This window comes from Saccopteryx bilineata, chromosome 3 (genome assembly GCF_036850765.1).
Source record: "Saccopteryx bilineata isolate mSacBil1 chromosome 3, mSacBil1_pri_phased_curated, whole genome shotgun sequence".
In the NCBI taxonomy this organism is placed as follows: domain Eukaryota; kingdom Metazoa; phylum Chordata; class Mammalia; order Chiroptera; family Emballonuridae; genus Saccopteryx; species Saccopteryx bilineata.
In genome coordinates this window covers 242,236,100-242,262,387 of record NC_089492.1, presented here as the reverse complement: position 1 = coordinate 242,262,387, position 26,288 = coordinate 242,236,100, and the positions used below count along the sequence as shown (strand labels likewise).

At 38.5% G+C, this 26,288-nt stretch overlaps 1 protein-coding gene across 1 annotated transcript in view; it reads right to left on the bottom strand.

Moving 5' to 3' along the window:
• Positions 1 to 5,404: 5,404 nt before the first annotated feature.
• LOC136331099 (cytochrome P450 2J2-like) overlaps positions 5,405 to 26,288 on the bottom strand; it is a 37,483-nt gene continuing 16,599 nt past the window's right edge. Inside the window, exons 5-9 of the mRNA XM_066269054.1 lie at positions 25,634 to 25,810; positions 23,506 to 23,647; positions 12,994 to 13,181; positions 9,729 to 9,867; positions 5,405 to 5,832 (exon numbers count right to left, since the gene is read on the bottom strand). Coding sequence (XP_066125151.1) covers positions 5,654 to 5,832; positions 9,729 to 9,867; positions 12,994 to 13,181; positions 23,506 to 23,647; positions 25,634 to 25,810 — 825 coding nt within the window. The 3' untranslated portion in view covers positions 5,405 to 5,653. The remainder of the gene's footprint in view (positions 5,833 to 9,728; positions 9,868 to 12,993; positions 13,182 to 23,505; positions 23,648 to 25,633; positions 25,811 to 26,288) is intronic.

Below are 26,288 nucleotides of genomic sequence, written 5' to 3'. Positions count from 1 at the left end.
CCATAAGGATGACTTCTGACTTCTCAACAGAAAAACTCGAGGCCAGGAGTGAATGGCAAGATATATTCAAAGTAATGCAGAACAAGAGCCTACAACCAAGACTACTTTATCCAGCAAGGCTATTGTTTAAAATTGAAGGAGAAATAAAAAGCTTTCTAGACAAAAAAAACCAAACAAAACACAAGTAATTCACTACAACCAAACCAAGGCTGCTGCAAGAAATGCTAAGGGGCCTGTTGTAAACAGATCAAAGGAGAAAAAGAATATAGCAAAAGAGGAATATAATTTTAAAGAATAAAATGGCAATAAACAAGTACATATCAATAATAACCTTAAATGTAAATGGATTAAATGATCCGATCAAAAGACATAGGGTAGCTGCGTGGATAAGAAAACAGGACCCATAATATGCTGTCTACAAGTGACACACCTTAAAACAAAAGATACACATAGATTGAAGATAAAAGGATGGAAAAACATATTTTAAGCAATTGGAAATGAGAAAAAGCTGGGGTAGCAATACTTATATCAGACAAAATGGACTTTAAAACAAAGACTATAGTAAGAGATAAAGAAGGTCACTGCATAATGATAAAGGGAGCAATCAAACAGGAAGATATAACTGTTATAAATATATACACACCTAATATAGAAGCACCTAAATATATATAGCAGACTGTTGGATTTAAAGGGCGAGATCAACAGCAATACTATAATAGTAGGGGATTTCAATACCCCACTAACATCACTAGATAGATCCTCAAGAAAGAAAATTAACAAAGAAACAGCAGACTTAAAGGATATACTAGATCAACTCGATTTAATAGTTATCTTTAGAACCTTTCACCCTAAAGCAGCAGAATATACATTCTTTTCAAGTGCTCATGGTACATTCTCTAGAATAGACCACATGTTAGGACACAAAAGCGGTCTCAACAAATTTAAGAAGATTGAAATCATATCGAGCACTTCTCTGATCACAATGGCATGAAAATAGAAATCCACCACAACAGAAAAACTGAAAAATACTCAAACACTAGGAAACTAAATAGCATGTTATTAAATAATGAATGGGTTAACAATGAGATCAAAGAAGAAATTAAAAGCTTCCTAGAAATGAATAACAAACATACATCAACTCAAAATTTATTGGACATAGCAAAAGCAATCCTGAGAGGAAAGTTCATAGCACTACAGGCATGCCTCAAGAATCTAGAAAAATCTATAATAAACAACTGACCCTGCATCTAAAAGAACTAGAAAAAGAACAGCAAGTAAAGTCCAGAGCTAATAGAAGGAAGGAAATAATAAAGATCAGAGCAGAAATAAATGACATAGAGGCTAAAGAAGCAATATAGAGGATCAATGAAAGTAGAAGCTGGTTCTTTGAAAAGGTAAACAAGATCGATAAACCTTTAACCAGACTCACTAAGAAAAAAAGAGAGGACTCAAATAAATAAAATTAGAATGAGAGTGGAGAAATAACAAATGACACAACAGAAATACAAAATATTGTAAGAAAATACTATGAAGAACTGCATGCCAAAAACTAGACAACCTAGATGAAATGGAGAAATTCCTTGAAACATATAATCTTCCAAAAATTATTCTGGAAGAATCAGAAAACCTAAACAGACCGATTACAACAAATGAGATTGAAACAGTTATCAAAAAACTCCCCAAAAAAGAAAAGTCCTGGGCCTGATGGCTTCACAAGTGAATTCTACCAAATATTCAAAGAAGAACTAACTCCTATTCTTCTCAAGCTATTTCTAAAAATTCAAGAGGAAGGAAGACTGCCAAGCTCCTTTTATGAGTGAGTATAATTCTTATTCCAAGGCCAGGCAAAGACAACACAAAGAAAGAAAATTATAGACCAATATCCCTGATAAGTTTATATGCTTAAATCCTCAACGAAATATTAGCAAACTGGATCCAGCAATATATGATAAAAATAATACACCATGATCAAGTGGGATTTATTCTTGGGAGGCAAGGCTGGTACAATATTCGCAAATCAATCAATGTGATTCATCACTTAAACAAAAGGATGGAGAAAAACCACATGATAATTTCAATAGATGCAGAAAAAGCATTTGATAAAATCCAGCACCCATTCATGATCAAAACTCTCAACAAAGTGGGAATACAGGGAACATACCTCAACATGATAAAGGCCATCTATGACAAACCCACAGCCAACATCATATTCAATGGGCAAAAGTTAAAAGCAATCCCGTTAAGATCAGGAACAAGGCAGGGGTTCCCCTTTCACCACTCTTACTCAACATTGTTCTGGAAGTCCTAGCCACAGCAATCAGACAAGCAGAAGAAATAAAGGGCATCCAAATAAAAAAAGAAGTAGTAAAACTATCATTATTTGCAGATTATATGCTATTGTATATAGAAAACCCTAAAGTCTCAGTCAAAAAATTACTAGATATGATAAATGAATTCAGCAAGGTGGCAGGATATAAAATTAATACTCAGAAATCAGAGGCATTTTTATACCCTAACAATGAACTGTCAGAAAGAGAAATTAAGGAAGCAATCCCCTTTACCATTGCAACCAAAAAAATAAAATACCTAGGAATAAATTTAACCAGGGATATTAAAGACTTGTACTCAGAAAATTATAAAACATTGATAAAAGAAATCAGGGAAGATACAAACAAGTGGAAGCATATACCATGTTCATGGTTAGGAAGAATAAACATCATTAAAGTGTCTATATTACCCAAAGCAATTTATAAATTAAATGCAATACCGATTAAAATACCAATGACTTACTTCAAAGATATAGAACACATATTCCAAAAATTTATATGGAACCAAAAGAGAACACGAATAGCCTCAGCAATCTTGAAAAGGAAGAATAAAGTGGGAGGTATCACACTTCCAGATATCAAGTTATACTACAAGGCCATCGTACTCAAAACAGCCTGGTACTGGCATAAGAACAGGCATAAAGATCAATGGAATAGAACTGAAAACCCAGAAAAAAACTCACACTTTTATGGACAACTGATATTTGACTAAAGGAGGTAAGCGCATACATTGGAGTAAAGACAGTCTCTTCAACAAATGGTGTTGGGAAAATTGGACAGCTACCTGCAAAAAAATGAAACTAGACCACCAACTTACACCATTCACAAAACTTAACTCAAAATGGGTAAAATACTTAAATGTAAGCCATAAAACCATAAGCATCTTAGAAGAAAACATAGGCAGTATGCTCTCTGACATCTCTTGGAGCAATATATTTGCGGATTTATCTCCACGGGGAAGTGAAATAAAAGACAGGATAAACAAATGGGACTTTATCAAACTAAAAAGCTTCTGCATAGCTAAAGACAATAAGAACAGAATGAAAAGACAAACTACACAATGGGAGAACATATTTGACAATAGGTCTGATAAGGGGTTAATAACCAAAATTTATAAAGAACTTGCAAACTCAATACCAGCAATACAAACAATCCAATAAAAAAATGGGTAAAAGAAATGAATAGACACTTCTCCAAAGAGAGCATACCGATGGCCAATAGGCATATGAAAAAAATGCTCAACATCACTAATCATTAGAGAAATGCAAATTCAAAGCACAATGAGATATCACCTCACACCAGTCAGAATGGCGCTCATCAACAAAACAACACAGAATAAGTGCTGGTGAGGATGTGGAGAAATGGGAACCCTCCTGCACTGCTGGTGGGAATGCAGACTGGTGCAGCCACTGTGGAAAACAGTATGGAGATTCCTCAAGAAATTAAAAATCGAACTGCCTTTTGACCCAGGTATCCCACTTTTAGGAATATACTCAAAGAACACCATAGCACTGTTTGAAAAGAAGAAATGTACCCCCATATTTACGGCAGCATTGTTCACAATAGTGAAGATCTGGAAATAGCCCAAGTGTCCGTCAGTGGACGAGTGGATTAAAAAGCTTTGGTACATATATACTATGGAATACTACTAAGCCATAAGAAATGATGACATCAGATCATTTACAGCAACATAGATGGACCTTGATAACATTATACTGAGCAAAATAAGTACATCAGAAAAAACTAAGAACTATATGATTCCATACATAGGTGGAACATAAAAATGAGACTTAGAGGCATGGACAAGAGTGTGAGGGTTATGGGGGGGGGGAGGAGAGTGAGGGGGTTGGCAGAGGGGAGAAGCAAAAAGAAAACCAGTTAGAAGGTGACGGAAGACAATTGGACTTTGGGTGATAGGAATGCAGCATAATCAAATGTCAAAATAACCTAGAGATGTTTTCTCTGAACATATGTACCCCGATTTATCAATGTCACCCCATTAAAATCAATAAAAAAATAACTAGAAAAAAAATTTAGGGGACTGTTGTGTGTTTATGTTTACAGGACAGCATTGGAGAAAAGCCTCACAGGCTGCATTGCTTTGGATAAAATCTGTGCCCTGGCCCAGATGCCAGAGAGAATGTCATATGCTTACACACTGTGTGTGAGGCACTGATGCAAAGGAAAAGGGTAGGGGCTCTGGAGCTTTCAGACTAGATGAGAAATAAGAGAGTTGCAGAAGTCAGATAACAAAATCCTTGTGTGATACTTGGGCAGGGCGAGAGCTCGTATTAGATCTCTCTGAAAGGCCATGGACTTGGCAGGAGTCTTATCAACAATGCAGAACTAAAGTGTAGAAAAAAGAGTTTTATTTTAAGTGCCTGGGTGCTGGTAGACTGAGCCCAATAAGAGAGTCAGTCCCGAGCAGGGATGAGGGGGATAGTTTTATACTCTGCTGCCTCCTTCTGGCAGTTTCTGTTGACACTGGTTACCAGGCATCCAAGCTGGGCTTGTGGTATTCTTCTGTTGTTTCATTCCCTGCCTCCTTTGGTAAGGAGCTCTTGTTTGGACAATTTAAAGATTAGGTACAGTTCATCATGTTCTTACTGAGGACGGGTTGGGAGGGGCAGTTTTGTGCCTTGAGGATACATTTTGCCCTAACACATTCTAATGAGATTTGAGGGAAAAAAAAGGTGTCATTTTATATTGCCAGAAACTTCAGTTACTCCCAGTCATTGTTCCCCAAGGTTTCATATTCATTGTGGTCATACTCTCTTGGCTTTGGGTTCCAATTCAGCTATTAAGTTAGGATGAGTGCTTGCTGGTTTTACATTTATTCTACAAGGAGCATGTGCATGACTGCTCATCCAGAATCAGGACAGACGTACAGAAAAGCAGGAATTGAACCCAGAGTTGCCTTTAACAAAGTCCATTGTTTTACAGACGAGACTCATCACAGTATTTGAAGTATTTTGGCCCATTTCTCACTCTCTTATTTGGGTAATCTGATTGGAAAAAAGAAAGAAAAGAAGAAAATAAATGGAAGACAAGATCCCATATATTTAAGAAGTTCAAGGTCTGATGTGATTGGTTTTATTCTAGGAATATCATTGGGGACATATTCGAGAGACACATGATTGGCTCATGGCTAACTGGGAGGAGATAACAAAACTGGATTTGAATCCAGTTTCCTCTGAGTCCAGTTCCTTCAAACTTTCCTCAGAGCCACTTCCACTCTGTTCCCTCACTTCTGGGCAGGTGCCCGTGCCTTCAGAGGACATGCCCATTCCTCCTGCTTCCCTTTCCCCTCTTCTTCCCCAGCACCTTCATGCCCGAGGAACAGCACAGAGCCGGTGGCTGACTGGGGAGATGGTGAGGCCCAGTCTGAATTCCAGGCTCAGCTCCTCATTATCTGGGGGCTGAAAGGTAAATTTTTGCAAGAGGGAGGTGAAGAAAATAAACAGCTCAGACTTGGCCAACTGTTCTCCAAGGCATGCCCGCTTTCCTGAAAGACAAGAACATAAGATGAGTTATCTTTCCAGTTTGTGTCAGTGCCCAGCAGGGATTGAAATCTTCTCCCATGTCCTGCAAACTTGAACAGCGGAAGGGCCTGCTAGGCTCTGTGGCTTTTCGCACAGAGGCTCATTTAATCTGACAGCCACCGGCAAACAGAAAACATATGTCTGGACTCACTCCAATGCCTTCAGGGATCAGGCAGATGAAGGTGCAGGGTGTAGGTGATGACAGAAGTGGGAGTCCTGGGCTGACCTACATAGTGGATGGCTAGCCTACCAGCTCTAAAAATCAGTTAACAAACAACAGTGACAAAAGCAGAAAACAACACTTTGTTAATTTATTTTCAATCCTTAAAAGAATACTATCCAAAAGTATAAGGCAGTAAATATCAGAGCATGGCTTCCTAAGTACAAGTCATCTTTCCCCCAGATCATGTTTTCCTCCTTAAAGATCGGGGACCTCCCTGACATAAACGGCCCTCTACACTGGAACAGCTTCTGCCTTCCTCCTTGAACAATCCTTGTGTCTGATGGTCCTTCCGCCAGGACTGTCTTTGACTCCAACATGGGGCCCTAGGCTTTTACTCTATGGCTCACACTGGACCCTGTTGGGGCCACATCCCTGTCCCTGTTGTGAGTCCAGAACTGGAGGAAGAAGAACAGTGATTCACTTCAACTCCACCACTTTCTATACCTGTGATTTGGGGCAAATTAAGTAACTTCTCTAGGCATTAGTGGAAAGGTGTTCTAAACTGGGGACTTTATTTTATATATTGTGTAAGCTGCACACTGAATCCAAATAATGTAATAATGTAAAGAGCAAGCAAAGGATTTTAATACACCTTCTGGATAATAATATACCTTCTCGCTGTCATATAGCTTATTGGTAACTTCACTTGTTTAATTATAAAAAAGAAAAAGAAAGAGAACCCAAAAGAGCAAAATTAAAAAAAAATACTTTTAAATAAATCTTTTGGGTGGTACCATTATCAAAATAACTTTCTGTGTATTACAATTCTTTACTGGGATCCTTTCTACATTGTACCTTTTATTCTGAATTAATTTCAAATGTACAGAAAACGTGCAAGAATATGACAAAAAGCTTGTTTTTTTATTTGAGAATAAATCGCCTATGCTACCCGTGAGATCTTCAGAATGAATTCCCTCAAACAAGGACATTATCTGATAAAACTACCATATCAGGAAATTACCACCATCTTCTCTTCAGATCCTACTCAGGTTTTGCCATTCTCCCAATAATGTCTGTTTCTCAGTGAAAGGGTCTAGTTTAGTATCAGGAATTGCATTTGGCTGCCATGCAAATGACTTCTCACCTTGCATGATTTTGGCACTTTTGAAGATGACAGACCAATTCTTTGATAAATGTCTCTCACATTCCTACAAGATTAGGGTGAGGTTGTGAAGTCATGTATTTCTGGTGCAACATTACCTGACTGAGGCTGTGTTCTTCCCATTTTATCCCAGGAAGTAGTACATGATTTTGACTTGTCTCATTTCTGGTGATGTTAAACTTGTTACAGTGGTGTCTACCAATTCTCCCCTGTCAAGTTAATCTTTTCTCTTTGAAATTAATAAATGCTACTTTGAGACAAAGTTAATAAACATTCTTCATTGAATTAGTTTCCATTATTATTTCTTGGCCAAATTATTAATTATTCTAATGGGTGCCCATTTAGGAGTTTTAAAATTCCATCATTTCTTCCACATTTTTAGTTAGCATTCTTTTAAAGGAAATGCTTTCTATCTGCTCTATTTTATTTATTCACTCATTAATTTATATCAGTATGAATTCACAGATTCCTATTTTTTGTCAATGGGTTAAAATGTATTATTGGTGTTTTGATCTCACTGTACTCCAGATTTGCCTAGTAAATGAGCATTCAAACTGGTATATTTTTACTTCAGGCAGAAAAATATGTTCTAGGCTTATCTCATGCTTCCCTTCCCCCATCCATCCTGGAATCAGCCATTTTCCACAGAAGTCCTCCTTCCTTTTAGTGGATAATGATATGTAGAAACCAAGACCTGGGCATTAGACTTGCTAATGGTATTAGACAGCACTTGGTATCAGGTGCTGTCGCTCCCAGGGCATCTCGTGTGGAGAACTGGGGAATCTATATATTTATATTCTGTGAGTATATTTTTATATGGATATATATGCACACACTTATGTCTGTATTTACTTCTAGATCTGCTTATCTACCCAACAAAAATCTGAGTTCATATTGATAACCTCTGTTTCAGTCCAACATCACACAGTTCATTTTATTATCTTCCTTTCCTATTTGTAACTTCCTCCCATTTCCTTGACATGTTTACAGTGTCTCATGCATTTAACTCGTCTTCCATCACTGCCAGAACCACTCTGTGTAGACCCCGCCACATCGTGCTTGTGCTCAGGTGCGCCCTCCAGATTTCCGCCGTTCCTTCTCTTGCAAAACCTTTTTCACTTACCTGGGCCAGATCAGCCCACACTAGTCACTACCCCCATCTCTCTTGTGTGTGTAATAATTTATGTTCTCCCTAAGTAATACATGTTCAAAGAATAAATTAAACTGAGTGTCAAAAAGAAAGTATAAAAAAGACAGTAACAGTTGTAAAAAATGCCATTGTTAACCCCTTTAAGCCTCAGTTTCTTGATCTCTAACATAGTGACACCAATATGGACCTTGTAAGCTTAAGCTTGAACACAAGCTCCAAGAGAACAGCTCTAATATCTACTGCATTCACTGTCATATCCTCAGGGCTGACCGCTTGGACGCATAAAAGCTCACAGATATTTCTAGAACTAAGGAATTTGGAAACTACTTGAAATAATCCATGAAACATACCTAACTCAATGCACTAGGACAGGGGTCCCCAAACTATGGCTCGTGGGCTGCATGCGGCCCCCTGGGGCCATTTATCTGACCCCCACCGTGCTTCCGGAAGGGGCACCTCTTTCATTGGTGGTCAGTGAGAGGAGCACATTGACCATCTCATTAGCCAAAAGCAGGCCCATGGTTCCCATTGAAATATTGGTCAGTTTGTTTATTTAAATTTACTTGTTCTTTATTTTAAATATTGTATTTGTTTTCGTTTTGTTTTTTTACTTTAAAATAAGATATGTGCAGTGTGCATAGGGATTTGTTCATAGTTTTTTTTTTATGGTCTGGCCCTCCAATGGTCTGAGGGACAGTGATCTGGCCCCCCGTGTAAAAAGTTTGGGAACCCCTGTACTAGGCCGTTTTGTCACTGACTTTACAATGTTATTAGTGAAAACAGCATTTTGGATCTGGCTGCCCGGGAAATGTGGGTTTTCTCAGCACCCTGTTTTGTACCGCTCAACTTGTCAACCATGTAAATGCGTTAACTAGATTTTTACAGCATAATTAAAATTTAAAGAGGCAAAAGAATAGTGCATCTAGAGTAGCTTGCATCTAGTCAAGCCATGGCTCTCAGGGTCACTCCTAATGCCCATAATGATAAGCCATGAGCCATTTTCATTGACCCCATCTCCCAATTATAAATTAGCTCTAGTTCCATGTGAGTTGGCAGTCCTTAAAAGACTTGAGACGTTTATAAAAGATGGCAAATGGACAGCCTTTTCTGTGACCAAGAAGTGGATCTGAGTCTCTGTCTCCAATGTCCTGGGGGACTGAATAAAGTGAAGCTGAAAACTCCATCTGAGACAAGCAGTGGCTCAGAATGTCAGGCAGCCTGAAGCAACACCAGCGCTGGGACCCCTGAGGTGGAGCAACGGACACAGCAAGTCTCACTTGGCAGGGCTGTCTGTAGACATTTAAAGCAAAGGATGCTGGGAGAAGAGCTGGGGAGGGCTGAGAGGGGAACTCTGGATTCAGACAACTGTATTTTTAGAACTCACCGACTGAGAAAGGCAGAAAGGCTTCCCTTTTCTTAAACTGTCCATTCTCGAGGAAATGCTCTGGATTGAATGTGTCGGGGGTGGCCCACTCTGCGGGGTCCCTGTGCAGTGCAGTCAGATTGGTCATGACCAGGGTCCCCTAAAGAAGGCAGGAAAGACTCAGGCAAGGTTGACCCACACAACAAACCTTTGCAGAGGGGTGGATGTCCCCGGCTTCCAAACCAGGACCTGACCATATCTTCCCATCTCCAGCCCACCATCTTCTGAGCCCAACCACCCCTGTCCTAATTTCCCAGGGCCCTGCTCTTTGCCATAGGACAACTTGCAATGATAGACTGGAAATGTCTGCTAGGAATTATTAGAAGTATGTGGTTAGTCTTGACTGCAGCATGGGTCTCCTCTGCAGGGACAAGTCACTGTAGGACTTGAGAGAGGACATGCATGCCTCAAGGCAAGCATCACATACGAGCTAAGCCAGTCAGTTCTGTACCAGATCAGCCCAGCTGCTCAGTGAGGTGATGACTATGGCAGCTCTAGCAAGAGAAATGATGTCTCATTCATTCCTGTTTCTCCCATTGTCTTCCCTCCAATGTCGCCAGACTGCACAGGAGATTTAATAATAGAATCAAATTGCCCAGTAAAAGGAACCCCTATCCATGCAGGTGCCTAGCAAGAAACCCACGGGTCCTCCTTAATGCCTCCTTTTCCCTAATTCTGTCTACATCTAGTCTTTCAGTTACTTTTACTTAATATTTCCCTTAATTCTGCCACATCCATCCCATGTCCACTGTTGCCAGCTAATTTAGGCTACTACCTTCCTTGCTCATATGGTTATAATAGCAGATCAACTATGCTCCATAGACTTTTAATCAGCTCCAGGTTCTGAATTCAGAGTGAGCTTTGAATAGGATTTAATTATGTCATGCCTGTCTACCCTCACACCCATACCCTGAACTTGATCGAACCCTTCAATAGCTTCCCATCACTCTTAGGTGATCCAGTGCCTGACCCCTGTCTGAGCCGCTTGCTCTCTCTTTTGCTTGCACTTGCAGTACATTAGTCTTCTTCCAGCCTCTCAAACAGCTATGTGCCTATTCGCTTTATGAATGTTGTTTACAATATCTGAATTTCTTCTTGGTTTATCATTGAGCTGTCTAAAAAGCATTCTTCTATCCTCAGCTCAAACATCACTTCCTTAGTAGCCTACTCTGACTGTTCCTGTTTCTACTCCCCATTCCAGCTGGCCTCATATTTATCGAAACCTGTGATTTTTTTTTCAGCGGGGCAGTCTCACGGTTTCTGAGTAGGCACTTGCATGGTTATTTTCCTCAGGGTTGATTTCCCAAGACTGGGCATTTCAGGTGATTTGTGAACATTTATTGAATTAATAAAGAACAACTGCTATCTAAGTACTTTTTATATTAAGCACTAGATTTAATGTTTTACACACATGACCTGATTTTACCTTGACTGGGGAAGCATGTTTTAACGCATCTTACAAATAAAGAAATGGAGGCTCTGAGAGGTTCAATAAGATGCCCAGAGTCACATGATTGAGAAGGCAGAGCCATGATTTGAACTAGGTCTACTTGACGTCAAAGCCATGGCTCTTAGCCTCCACAACACAGTCACTCAGATCTCTCAGTTCTCAGGATGGTTATTAACGTTGATGTTAAAATTCAGTGGTAGAGCTGGGCTGATTCCCAGGAGCTTAAATTCATTGCTATAAAAATGTAAGCAGCACCCATGAAATAATTTAGGCCTTGACCTTTTCCTAACACATGGTCAGTCAGCAAGAAACAGTGAATGCAATAGCTGCAGGTGTAGCTGCTTTTCATGACTCTGCAAGGAAAATCACCAAAAAGTGTACAATGAGTAAGCTCCCCTGGTTATGCCTCTTAACTTCGTCTCCAGGTACAACACACGCTGAAGAACACGGACAACTGGAATGGACAAACCCACAGAAGCTGACCAGGTGGTGAGAGAGCAGGGAGCGATAAATGTGCAGTGTGCAGAGAGGGCGCTAGGGGGCGAGGGAGACCTGTCTGCTGAGATCACAACTTGGTGGGCAGGATGAGGTCACAATTTCCTTTGTGAGGGAGGACAGGGAATTTAGCAGGGACAAACTGAGGGAAATTGCAAGAAATTCTTTTAAGGTCAAAGGATTGGTACAACAAATCCTGTGTAGAGAATATGATTAGTACAAAAATGATGAACCTGGGATTCAGCACAGATCTGGTTCTTGAACCCAGCTCTTGTCACTTTGTAGTTGAGAGATCTTACACAAGCTGAATCACTAGGAGTCCTGCTTTCTAATTTATAGAACAGAAATAACAGATTTATTCAAGGACTGATTAAGATATTTTTAAAAAACCTATGCAGTCCATGGCACATAATTACTGCTTAAGTGTTCCTGTTTCTCCTTTTCTAATGCTTAATATTGCACAGACTTGGATAGTTCTCTATTCTGAGACAGTCCCACCCCAGGGCTGCATATAAAGCTGAAAATCACACCTGTGGGGATATGATGTAGGAAACACCAGTATTAATGTGATGTTTGCCCAGGTGGTCTCAATTCTCCCTTCATATTTTAATAATCTATAACCCAGGGATTGTGAAGCAGAATTTTCTAATGTAAGTCTGGCAGGTCCCAAGTCCTTGGAGATGCTCTTCAAAGTAAAAGAAAAGGTTCCATGGCAAAGTCTAACTAAGAACAGCTGCCTGCTGCCTGAGCAGGCAGTATTTCTGTGAATAGAGAGTTGTCTTGGGATGCCATGAACCCAGGTTTAAAACTGCGAGGTCACCGGCTTGAGTGCGGCGTCACTAGATTCAACATGGGATCATGGACGTGATGTTATGGTCACTGGCTTAAGCCCAAAGATCACTGGCTTGAAGCCCAAGGTATCTAGCTTGAGCCCAATGTCACTTGCTTGAGTAAGGGGTCAGTGGCTTGGCTGAAGCTTCCTTGTCAAGGCACGAATGAGAGAGTAATCAATGAGAAAGGAATTAAGGGTACAACTATGAGTTGATGCTTCTCATCTCTCTTTCTGTCTGTCTGTCCCTCTCTGTCTTTCTCTTACTAAAAAAAAAAAAAAAAAAAAAAGAGCTGCCTGGCTGTATCTCTACATACACATTTTGTAGTAAAAAGAAAATACAAAACCAAAACAAATCAAAACAAAACAAAAAACACTGTGAAATCCCACAGCAAAGAAAAGCTAGTCTTTGCCTAAACATTTTCAAGATCTGAGGCTGGGTCCCTAATTACCTTGGGCAGGTGGTATCCAGCCAGAGTGGTATCAACTGTCACTTCCCTGGGCACATTCAGGGGGATGATATTTCCCATTCTCAGCACCTCATGGATGACGGCATTCGTGTAGGGCATGAGCTCTCGAACAGCTATGCTCGGCTGCTGTGAGTGACCAATCACTTTGTCAATCTCAGCGTGTACTTTTTCTTGAAAAGAGAAAAAAAGTTTAATTATTCTTTATTATTTTATAACTTTCCTTAAGCCTGGATAAGCTAAGGAATGAAATAACTTGGCTCAAAATGCCTAAAATATAGTAAGTTCTTTTTTTTCCTATTTATTTATTTTTAAGACTTTATTTATTCATTTTAGAGAGGAGAGAGAGAAAGAGAAGGCAGAGGAGCAGGAAGCATCAACTCCCATATGTACCTTGACCAGGCAAGCCCAGGGCTTCGAACCAGCGACCTCAGTGTTCCAGGTCGATGCTTTATCCACTGCGCCACCACAGGTCAGGCTATAGTAAGTTCTATAGTCTTGTTTCTCAAAGAAGTAATAAGAGTGGAAAGCGGGCCCTGGTATAGGACATTTCCAGTTGCAAAAATTTGCTTTCCCAAATTACTGCTGCAAGTGTCTTCAACGTTTTGAGCCTCAGTTTTCTCTTCTTTTTTATGAGCCTAAATCTACCTTCATCTTGAGGGTATTTTGAGACATATTAACTGAATTAGGCAAGCACCCAACAAATGATAGAAACTGCTAATTTTCTCCCAATATCTGTTTTTTTCCTTTTTCTACAATAATATTTTAGCTGGATACCTGGTTACCAGCCAAAGACTATATTTCCCAGGTCCCCTTTGACTAAGTGTGCCCATGTGACTAGTTCTGACCAATGGAAAGTATGTAGGAAGGCTTTACTACTTGGAACATGCCCCTAAAGGAAGGGTGTGTGTTTCTTTCCCTTCCTTCACTTCTTATTGGTGGAAAAGCAGCCTTAGAGTGGAGCCTTTTTTTTAAAAAAAATATTTCTCAAGACCTTTTATTTATAATTGTGACACAAATATTTTTAAATTCATAGTTATTTATATGTTTATTTTATTTTTAATAATATAAACTGTTGTCATATTTGATTCTAAAGTTAGGCAGTGACATCTTATCCTTCTTTTTAGTGTATTTTATATTGAAATTGAATGGCAAAATTTTGTTTTAAGAACTTTTCCTGTAATAGCTGATTCAGGATCAATATCTAGGAAGTACTGAATTAATTAACTACTAAAAGAAAAATACAGCTCAAATTGATATATTTGTTCAGGATAATAAGTAACTACATAAAGCAGAAGTTTTAAAATATTCAACTTTTTTGACCCAGAGACCCTACAAATACTAATTTCTCTTTAGGACATACACTAAAGCCAGGCCTGTCAGCACTGTGGTCACAAGCCACACTGAACACCTGGAACCTGGCCAGTCCAACTGAGTTGGACTGTAAGATATCTCTAATAATTTCATCTCATGTGAAAATAAAATATTTTAATACATCAAATGAAATAAAGCATATTATTATAATTAACTTCACTTGTCTCTTTTCATTTATTTAAAAAATTTTTTAATTAATTTTAATGGCATGGCTTTAATCAATCAGGTACATAGGTTCAGAGAAAACATCTCCAGGTTATTTTGACATTTGATTATGTTGCATACCCATCATCCAAAGTCATATAGACTTCTGTCACCTTCTATCTGGTTTTCTTTGTGCCCCTCCCTTCCCCCCACCCCCTCCTTTCTCCTCCCAACTCCCGGTACCACCACACTCTTGTCCATATCTCTGAGTCTCATTTTTATGTCCCACATATGTATGGAATCATATAGTTCTTAGTTTTTTCTGATTTACTTATGTCACTCAGTATAATGTTATCAAGGTCCATCCATGTCATTGTAAATGATCCGATGTCATCATTTCTTATGGCTGAGTAGTATTCCATAGTATATATGTACCACATCTTCTTTATCCAATCTTTTATTGAAGGGCTTTTGTTTGTTTCTATGTCTTGGTCACTGTGAACAATGCTGCAATGAACATGGGGCTGCATGTGTTTTTCATACCAGTGTTTTTGAGTTATGGGGGTATATTCCCAGTAGAGGAATTGCTGGGTCATATGGTAGTTCTATTTTTAATTTTTTGAGGAACCACCATACTTTCTTCTATAGTGGTTGTACTACTTTACATTCCCACCAACAGTGGATGAGGGTTCCTTTTTCTCCACAGCCTCTCCAACACTTGTTATTATCTGTCTTGTTGATAATAGCTAATCTAACAGGTATGAAGTGGTATCTCATTGTAGTTTTGATTTGCATTTCTCTAATAGCTAATGAAGATGAGCATCTTTTCATATATCTGTTGGCCATTTGTATTTCTTCCTAGGAGAAGTGTCTGTTCATGTACTATTCCCGTTATTTTTATTGGATCGTTTGCTTGTTTGTTGTTGAGTTTTATGAGTTCTTTGTATATTTTGGATATTAGGCCCTTATCTGTGCTATTGTTTGAAAATATTTTCTCCCATTTAGTTGGCTGTTTGTTTTGTTGTCAGTTTCAGTTGCTGTGCAAAAGCTTCTTAGTCTGATGTGGTCCCATTCATTTATCTTTTGCCTTCACTTCCCTTGCCTTTGGAGTCAAATTCATAAAGTGCTGTTTGTAACCAAGGTCCATCAGTTTAGTACCAATGTTTTCGTCTATGTAATTTATTGTTTCAGGTCTTATATTAGAGGTCTTTGATCCATTTTGAATTAATTTTAGTAGAAGGGGACAAACTGTAGTCGAGTTTCATTCTTTTGCATGTGGCTTTCCCGTTTTCCCAGAACCATTTGTTGAAGAGGCTTTCTTTTCTCCATTGTGTGTTGTTGGCCCCTTTATTTCTGGGCTTTCCATTCTATTCCATTGGTCGGAGTGTCTATTTTTCTGCCAATACCATGCTGTTCTGATTATCATGGCTCTATAACATAATTTGAAGCCAGGTATAGTAATGCCCAGCTTCATTCTTTTTTCTTAGGATTGCTCTGGCTATTAGGGGTTTTTTATAGTTCCATATAAACCTGATGATTTTTTGTTCCATTTCTTTAAAAAATGACATTGGAATTTTGATGGGAATTGCATTAAATTTGTATATCACTTTGGGTAATATAGTCATTTTGACTATATTAATTCTCCCTATCCAAGAACAAGGAATATTTTTCCATTTCATTATATCGTTTTCGATTTTCCTTAGCATTGCTTTGTAGTTTTCATTATATAGGTCCTTTACATTCTTTATTATGTTTATTCCTAGGTATTTCATTTTATTTGTTGCAACCATGAAGGGGATTGTTTTTTTTTTAGCTCATTTTTTGATGTTTCATTGTTGGCATATAGGAAGGCAATGGACTTTTGTACATTAATTTTGTATCCTGCGACCTTACTGTATTGGTTTATTGTTTCTAGTAGTCTTTTTGTGGAGTCTTTGGGGTTTTCGATGTACAGGATCATATATCTGCAAAACGTGAAACCTTTACTTTTTCTTTCCCAATATGAATGCCTTTTATTTCTTTCTCTTGTCTGATTGCTCTGGCTAGACCTTCCAGCACTTCATTGAATAAGAGTGGAGAGAGTGGACAACCTTGTGTTCCTGATTTTAGGGGGAAAGTCCTCAGTTTTATGCCATTTAATATGATGTTAGCTGATGGTTTGTCAGAAATGACCTTTATTATGTTGAGATATTTTGGTTCTAAACCCATTTTGTTGAGTGTTTTAAACATAAAATGATGTTGTATTTTATCAAATGCCTTTTCTGCATTTATTAACAAGATCATATCATTTTTGTACATTGTTTTGTTGATATGGTGTATTATGTTAACCGTTTTACATATGTTGAACCATTCTTATGATTCCGGGATGAATCCCACTTGATCATGATGAATTGTTTTTTAATGTGTTGTTGTATTTGATTTGCTAGTATTTTGTTTAGAATTTTAGCACTTGTATTTTTAGAGATATTGGTCTGTAGTTTTCTTTCTTTGTGTTGTCTTTGCCAGGTTTTGGTATGAGGCTTATGTTGGCCTCATAAAATGTGATTGGCAGTATTGCTTCTTCTTCAGTTTTTTTGGAAGACTTTGAGTAGAATAGGAACCAAGTCTTCTTTGAATGTTTGATAGAATTCACTAGTATAGCTGTCTGGCCCTGAACATTTATTTTGGGGAGGTTTTTAACAGTTGTTTCTATTTCTTTCCTGATTATGGGTCTGTTTAGGCTTTCTGCTTCTTCATGACTCAGTCTAGGATGATAGTATATTTCTAAGAATTTATGCATTTCTTCTATATTGTTAAATTTGGTGGCATCTAGTTTTTCATAGTATTCTACAATAATTGTTTGTATGTTTATGATATCTGTGGTGATTTCTTTTTTTTATTTTGGATTTTGTTTATATGAGTCCTTTCTCTTTTTTCCTTGGTTAGTCTTGCCAAGGGTTTGTCATTTTGTTGATCTTTCCAAAGAACCAGCTTCTTGTTTTATTAGTTTTTCTATAGTTTTTCTGTTCTCTATTTCATTTATTTCTGCTCTGATTTTTATTATTTCCTTTTGTCTGCTGGTTTTGGGTTGTCTTTGTTCTTCTTTTTCTAGTTCCTTAAGATGTGAAGTTAATTGGTTTACTTGGGCTCTCTCTTGTTTGTTCATATAGGCCCGTAGTGATATGAACTTCCCTCTTTTTACTGCTTTTGCTACATCCCAGAGATTCTGATATGTTGTATTGTTATTTTTGTCTGCCTGTATGTATCTTTTGATGTCTGTGCTTATTACTTCTTTGGCCCACTCATTTTTAAAAGTATGTTGTTTAGTTTCCACATTTTTGTGTGTTTGTTTACCTCTTTTTTGCAGTTGAATTCTAGTTTCAAGGCTTTATGATCAGAAAATATGCTTGGTATAATTTCAATCTTTCTGAATTTGTTGATGTTATTTTTGTGGCCCGATATATGGTCAATTCTTGAGAATGTTTCATGTACAGTAGAGAAAAATGTATACTCTAGCAGTTTGTGATGAAATGTCCTGTAGATGTCTATGATATCCAATTTTTATAGTGTTTCATTTAAGGCCAATATTTTTTTATTGATTTTTTGTTTGGATGAATGATCTAGAGCCATCAGCGGTATATTGAGGTCTCCAAGTATGACTGTATTTTTGTCGGTTTTTGTTTTTAGGTCAGTCAGTAGCTGTCTTATATATTTTGATGCTCCTTGGTTTGGTGCATATATATTAAGAAGTGTTATGTTTTCTTGATTCAATGTCCCCTTTATAATTATAAAGTGATCGTTTTTGTCTCTGATTACCTTTGCTGTCTTGTAGTCAGTAGTTTTAGATATGAGTATTGCTATACCTGCTTTTATTTGAATGTTATTTGCTTGGAGTATTGTCTTCCAACCTTTCACTTTAAATTTGTTTTTATTTTTTGTAGTTTAGATGTGTTTCTTGTAGGCAGCATACAATTGGATTTTCTTTTTTAATGCATTATGCTACTCTGTGTCTTTTTATTGGTGAAGTCAATCCATTTATGATTAGTGTAATTATTGACATTTGAGGGTTTGCTATTACCAATTTATATATTGCTTTCTGATATTTTTGTACCTTGTTTGGTTCTTCTCTTTTATTTTTCTATCATTTGTTATTTTAAATTTATTTTTATTTTTTATTCATTTTAGAGAGGAGAGGGAGAGAGAGAGAGAGAGAGAGAGAGAGAGAGAGAGAAGGGGGAGGAGCAGGAAGCATCAACTCCCATATGTGCCTTGACCAGGCAAGCCAGGGTTTTGAACCCACAACCTCAGTGTTTCCAGGTTGACGCTTTATCCACTGTGCCACCACAGGTCAGGCTCTATCATTTGTTTTTGTTTGATTGTAATCCATACTTTTTTTCTCTGTTACTTCTTTTTTCAAGCCCTGTACATCTGTGTTGGTTTTTTCTGGGGTGGTTACCATAAAGTAATAGAAAGCATACATATCATGTTCATTGTAGTATATTATCTCATGAGTGCTTCTGCACTCCATCCTCCTTTGCTACTGTTAATCTTTGTCCTCTCCCTTTTTTTTGTTTCTTTGTCACAGATTAATCTTGTTTTTTATTGTGATCTTGATGGAACTTTTACTTGTAGTTTTGTTTTGTTTTGTTCTTTATGTCTGGTTGGAAAACCCCTTTAGTATTTCTTGAAGTGGGGGTTTTCTGGTGATAAATTTCCTCATCTTTTCTGTATCTGTGAATGTTTTTATTTCTCCTTCATATTTGAAGGATAGCTTTAATGGGTATAATATTCTTGGCTGGAAAATCCTCTCTTTTGGGTTTCACTCTCTTCTAGCTTGTAGAGTTTCTGCTGAAAAATCTTTTCATAATCGAATGGGCCTTCCTTTATATATTGTATTCTTCTTTTCCCTGGATGCCTTGAGAATTTTTTCTTTGTCATTGGTTTGTGCCAATTTCATTATGATGTGACTTGGAGTCACATAGGTTTGTTAGGGTTAAGATAACTCAGTGTTCTGTTTGCTTCTTGAATTTGAGGGTTTTTTTTGTTTTTTTTTTTGTTTTTTTCATTTTTCTGAAGCTGGAAACAGGGAGAGACAGTCAGACAGACTCCCGCATGCGCCCGACCGGGATCCACCCGGCACGCCCACCAGGGGCGACGCTCTGGGCGTCGCCATGTTGCGACCAGAGCCACTCTAGCGCCTGGGGCAGAGGCCACAGAGCCATCCCCAGCGCCCGGGCCATCTTTGCTTCAATGGAGCCTTGGCTGTGGGAGGGGACGAGAGAGACAGAGAGGAAAGCGCGGCGGAGGGGTGGAGAAGCAAATGGGCGCTTCTCCTGTGTGCCCTGGCCGGGAATCGAACCCGGGTCCTCCGCACGCTAGGCCGATGCTCTACCGCTGAGCCAACCGGCCAGGGCCTTGAATTTGAGGTTTTAGTTCTTTCCACAGGCTTGGGAAATTCTCATCTATTCTTTGTTTGAGTATGTTCTCCATTCCATTTTCTCTCTCTTCTCCTTCTAATATACCCATTATTCTTATGTTGCTCTTTCTGATGTAGTCCAACAATTCCTGTAGGGCTATTTCATTTTTTTAAATTCGTGAGTCTCTCTTCTCTTCGCTCTGTAGTACCTCTTGTTGCCTGTCCTCTATGTCACTAATTCTCTTCTCACTATTGGTTAAGCTTGTTACCTCATTTTTCAGTTCATGAATTGAGTTTTTCATCTCTGTTTGATTCGTTTTCATCGTTTTAATTTTCTTGGTGAAGTATTCTTTCTGTTCATTGAATTGTTTTTTGAGCTCCATAAATTGCCATTTTGTGCTTTCTTGTATATCCCTGAGTATTTCTAGGATGTCAATTTAAATTCTCTGTCATTTAATTCCAAGGTTTCTAAGTTATTGAAATTTTTTTCTATAGATTTTTTTCTCATCTATCTGAGCTACATCATTGTCTTTGTATCCATGATATTTTATTTATTTTTCTTTAATGTCATTTGAGAGTGGTATTGTTAATAACACTAATAAGAGTTGATAAAAAAATTTCTTTTGAGAAAATGCAGAGAAAAACTGAAAATTCTATTGTGCTAAGTGGAATAAAAATATATAGAATGGAGGTCCTGGGTTGGGGGGAGTGACAAAGAGGCAAAATCTAGACAAGAAACCACAGAATGCCACGAGGAAAATATTTGGATCAAGAATAAAACTGGCCCTGGCCGGTTGGCTCAGTGGTAGAGCATCGGCCTGGCGTGCAGAAGTCCCGGGTTCGATTCCCAGCCAGGTCACACAGGAGAAGCGCCCATCTGCTTCTCCACCCCTCCCCCTCTCCTTCCTCTCTGTCTCTCTCTTCCCCTCCTGCAGCCGAGGCTCCATTGGAGCAAAGATGGCCCGGGTGCTGGGGATGGCTCCTTGGCCTCTGCCCCAGGTGCTGGAGTGGCTCTGGTCGCGACAGAGCAACACCCCAGAGGGGCAGAGCATCGCTCCCTGGTGGGCAGAGTGTCGCCCCCTGGTGGGCGTGCCTGGTGGATCCCGGTCGGGCGCATGTGGGAGTCTGTCTGATTGTCTCTCCGTTTCCAGCTTCAGAAAAATACAAAAAAAAAAAAAAAAAAGAATAAAATAATTTGTTTGTAAATGATGGTCAAATGAGAGAAGTAATGTAAAAGAAAAGAAAAAATGAAAAAGAAAAAATACAGTGAGAAAGGAAAATTCTATTGTATTAAGTGACACAAAAACTATAGAATGGAGAGCTGGAGTTGGGAGAAATGTTAAAGAGATAAAAAGCGAAGTAAAAAGCACACAAAATCACAAAAAGAAATTTGAATCCCGAATAAAATAATTTGTGTGTGGGTAAGATTCAAATGAGAGAAAAAGTGAAAAGGAAAAGAAGAAACAAAAGAAGGAGAGAAAAGAAATTGAGTAAAGTTTTTTGGAAAGTAACACTGATAGAAAAAAAAAGAATGAAAAATTTAACACACCTATAGGTAATAACGTTCAAAATTAAAAATAAAGAATAAAACAAAAAGAGGATAGAATGACCAAGGTGGAAGGAAAAATAAAAGATAAAAAATACAAGAAAAAAAAATGGAAAAAGTTATAAAGACTGTGGATTTTTCCTGGTTTTGAGAAGTTATCTTCTTCCTCTTTCTTTCTTCTCTCTCTTTTCAGCCAGTGGCACTGTACCCTAGGTTCAGCCCCTGTGGCACTCTTAGACAGAGATTTGCTGTTGTATCGCTATGGTGATGATATAAACTAGGCCTCAGTGCCATTGGTAGGTGGAGCTTGTTAGTGTTTGCAGGCTCCCACATTGGGAGAAGAGGGGAACCATTTTTGACAGTGCCAATGAGAGCATTATTTTAGTTAGATGAAACAGGACAACACATAAGGAAAGCCTGGAACATATAAGGATCTGAGGGGTAGAGTTGAATTTTTTTTTTTACCTGAGAGAAACAAACTTCTATTGTATGAACTATTATTATAATAGCTAAGTCTGTACCTTAACTAGGCAACTTTTAAACTTCTAAAAAATACTGTAATTCACAGTTGCAAAGATATTTTGCATCATGAGTCAAAATATATAAACATATAAACATACATATCTATGTTTTATATGTGTGTATATATATGTGCATGGTTGGAAGAAAGTAGATTTATAGTTGTATGGAAAATAATGCAATAATTAATGAATAATAATTCTAGAATAAACTGTTTTGCATATTCATAATTGTAAACCTACGTTTGCCCCACTCCGTATATATAAATTTGCCTGAACAAAATTATCCTTAGTACATGGGATGGATATACCCTGGTCTTTTCTACCCTATTTTTATTATAGGGAATAAAAATTGGTTTCGATTCACTAAGTTGATTTTATATTCTTTTAATAAACTGTTATGCACAGTTTAAAAAACTGTATCATAATGAATCTGATCCCTCATGTGTTCAAACTGTTTTGGGATCTGGAGAAATACAAATGATTATAACAGTCACTGTCATTGAGTGGACTACAGATTGTGGGAAGATACATGAATAAGGTGTGATAAGTACAGTAAAGGAGGTGCATTAGACCATCTCTAGAAAAAGAAATGCTAGTAATTTTCTAGAGGATTGGGGAAACATCTTTTGAGATGTACTGTTTAGCAGAATCTTCAAGCAGAGAGAGTGGCTTACTATATAGAGAAATTAGGAAAATATTTTCTTGTAGAGGGAAGAGCAGGTGTGATGACAAAGAGGCATAAATAATGACAGTACCAAGAAAATGGCATGTAATGTAATGAGGCCGCCATCCAGGGTGGGTGGAGCAGAGGCTGAACAGGAAAAGGCATATTAGGGGGTATGATATCTCAAAATAAGAAGACAGTAGAAGACATTACTTAAAAAAAACTAGGATGGACTAGGTTTCTTTCTCCTTCCTTCTTTCCCTCCCTCTTCCTCTCCCTCTCCCTCTCCCTCTCCCTCTCCCTCTCCCTCTCCCTCTCCCTCTCCCTCTCCCTCTCCCTCTCCCTCTCCCTCTCCCTCTCCCTCTCCCTCTCCCTCTCCCTCTCCCTTCCCTTTCCTTTCCTTTTCTCCTTCCTTCCTTCCTTCCTTCCTTCCTTCCTTCCTTCCTTCCTTCCTTCCTTCCTTCCTTCCTCCCTCCCTCCCTCCCTCCCTCCCTTCCTTCCTTCTTTCCTTCCTTCCTTCCTTCCTTCCTTCCAACTTCCTCAAAGACCAGATTTCATGTGAGATGTAACTATTTCCTGGAACTCACCACAATGTCAATGAACTTCACTGTTTCCCCCACTAGACTTTGAGTTTCCTAAGGGAAGAGACTCTCTGTTATACTTGTATATGTGGTTCCATCACAATCATAACAGAAAAATTGGAGAATGTGCTTGTTCTCAAGTCCACTTTGCCTCGTGATCATCCTATCTATCTTCCCATTCTACCATACTGTCTTCTGCTCCCAGTTTTGGAGCAGTGCATTCCAGGAGGCAGCTTTGTGTCTTGCCCAGGCACACTCTCCGACATGCTCACCTTGGATTTCTGGGTTGAGGGCCATGTAAAGCAGACCCCAGCGCAGCGTCGTCGAAGTTGTCTCAGTTCCAGCAAGGAAAAGATCCAGGGCACAGAAGATGAGGTTTTCCTCATGGATACTGGAAGTAGCATTGTTCTTATGCTAGAAAGCACCAGGTTTATTAGTTTATTTAGAGGTTTCGTGGTGGCCAGGATACATAGGGGCTCCATGCTAGGCAGAGCACGTGGAGGGAAAGCACACAGGAGGAAAGGCGTTCCCTTTGATCTCCTCAGGAGGCAGTCATTTTATAGAAATATGATGAGTGGAGTCCCACCCAAGTGCTAGGAGCTTTTGTTAGTCTGGTACTCTGGGTGAATGAAAATCAGGACAACTATTTTTTATGCCTATATTTGGGAAAAGCTATTAGTACAGTGGAAAAAGAATCTATTAGTACAGTGAAGAGATATACTTTGCTTCCAATATTAGCCACACCATTCTCTATTATTTCTATGACATGGGGAAACTTACATATCTTCTATGTGCTTCAGTTTTCTGTGCTATAAAATAGATATAACAAAACACACCCCTGAAGATGACAATAAATCATGTGAGAGGCAATGAGCACACAGCAAATGCTCAACAGATGTTTGTACTAATACTACAATAAATACACTGAATTCCTCTATATATAAATTTTGTATCTCTTAGTTAATCTTTTCCTTCTAGGTAAAAACTCTCTGAATCTATTAGTCACTCCTTATGGCATTTCATCATCTTTACCAACTTCCCCTGAAAGCTTCAATTTGTCAACATTCCTCTTAATGTCTGATCCCATACCTGTACATCATATACCAATTGAATTATCCTCCTCTGACCAGAAGTCAATATTTCTTTTGATATTATACCAATAAGGTGAAATAAGAGAGGGCATAGGAAAGAAATCCACCATTCTGCCAACTTTCAACAAGGAACAAATAAGGTGATACTCAAAAATTATGACACTAATGCAGTGAAATATGTTTTTTTTTAATTTTATTTATTCATTTTTAGAGAGGAGAGAGAGAGACAGAGAGAGAGAAGGGGGGGAGTATCTGGAAGCATCAACTCCCATATGTGCCTTGACCAGGCAAGCCCAGGGTTTCGACCCAGCGACCTCAGCATTTCTAGGTCGATGCTTTATCCACTGCACCACCACAGGTCAGGCGCAGTGAAATATGTTAATCAGAAGAATTACCATGTGAAATGTTACACAACCAATTGGACTTCTTTCCTAAGAGATTGGGAAGTGGGTAACTTGGGGTCTCACTCAGGCCGTGAGGACAAACTCTGGACTTTGACTCAGCTTTATTTGTATTCTACATGGGGAACTGACAAAGGGGTAGGAAATTGGGTACAGGTCAACCTAATAATAAAACAAAGCTTTGAAGCTCATTCTTATTTTTCCTTTTTTTCACATCGCTCCTTCCAGTATGGGTAGAGGGTGGAAAATAGAAGATAAAAAGGCAGTATTGGGCTATACCAAGGCCTCAAGCTAAATATCATGGAACTCCTACTTTTATTCCTAATTGCCTCATTCAGCCCAAGTTAATGCTACTCTCACACCCTATGAAGTTCTGCCTCTAGTTTTACTTCCCTGTGGTAAGTTGAATAATGGCTCACAAAGATGTCCATGTCTAATCTCTTGAACCAGTGCATGTTATATGGGAAAAAGGATTTTATAGATATGATTAAGTTAAGGGTCTTGATATGAGAAGATTATTCATAAGAATCCCAGTCTCCCAATATAACCACAAGAGATAAGAGTTTGTAAAGAGAAGATATAAGGATGGTGGCAGAGAAGTTGCTACATTGATGGTTTTAAAGAGGCAGGAAGGGGCCATGAGCCAAACAAAGCAGGCAACCTCTAGAAGCTGGAAAAATTAAGTTAACAAATTCTCCCCTAGAGCCTTCAAAGGAGCCAACCTTGCCAACACTTTGACTTGAGCCCAGTCCATCTGGTTTGAGACTTATGAACATCAGATTTCTAAGAGAATAAATGTGTATTGTTGTAAACCACTAAGTTAATTGGTTACAGGGTCAGCAGGAAACCAGTGCATCCCCATTTGTTCTACAAAAACAAAATGCAGGAAACAACATTGGTTCCCTCACCTTTTGTATTTCGTTGAGGTACGCATCAATAAAATCTCTTGGTTCAGCAGGATTCCAATTTCTCTTGTGGTTTTCAATCATATGAGAGATAAACAATTTCAGTTTCTCCCATTTGATAAAGAGTGCTTGGTGGGGTCCAGGAATAAATTTCATTACCCATGGAAAGAAATTATAGAGCTAGTTGATAAAAATAAAACAATCACAAAGATACCATGGTGCCAGTTCCCGCTTTTTAAGACAACAACACCCTTTTCTTTCTAGCTCTTGTTTGCTTCTGCTTAGACTTTGACTATTTTTTCTCTCTAATCCCTCTTCTTATCTCTCTGGCAAAGAATTTCAGTGCTTCATCCAAAATATATTGTTTCAGACCACTTCTCACCACCCCAACTGCTCTGTCACCCTACTACAAACCACCATTTCTTACCTGGATGTGGGAACAGCCTCCAGCAATTTTTCTGAGTCTATTCCTATCCCCATTTCCAATCTATTTTCCACAGAACTGCCAGAGTAATCATTTAACAGTTTAATTCAGTGATTTTCTACCAATGTGTCGCAAGAATTTTTAAAACATACAAAACCTGATTATTTAATCAGGGTCATTGAACTCTTTCCTTAGACTGTCAAATGAAGTAACAACATCCAACACAACTATAAC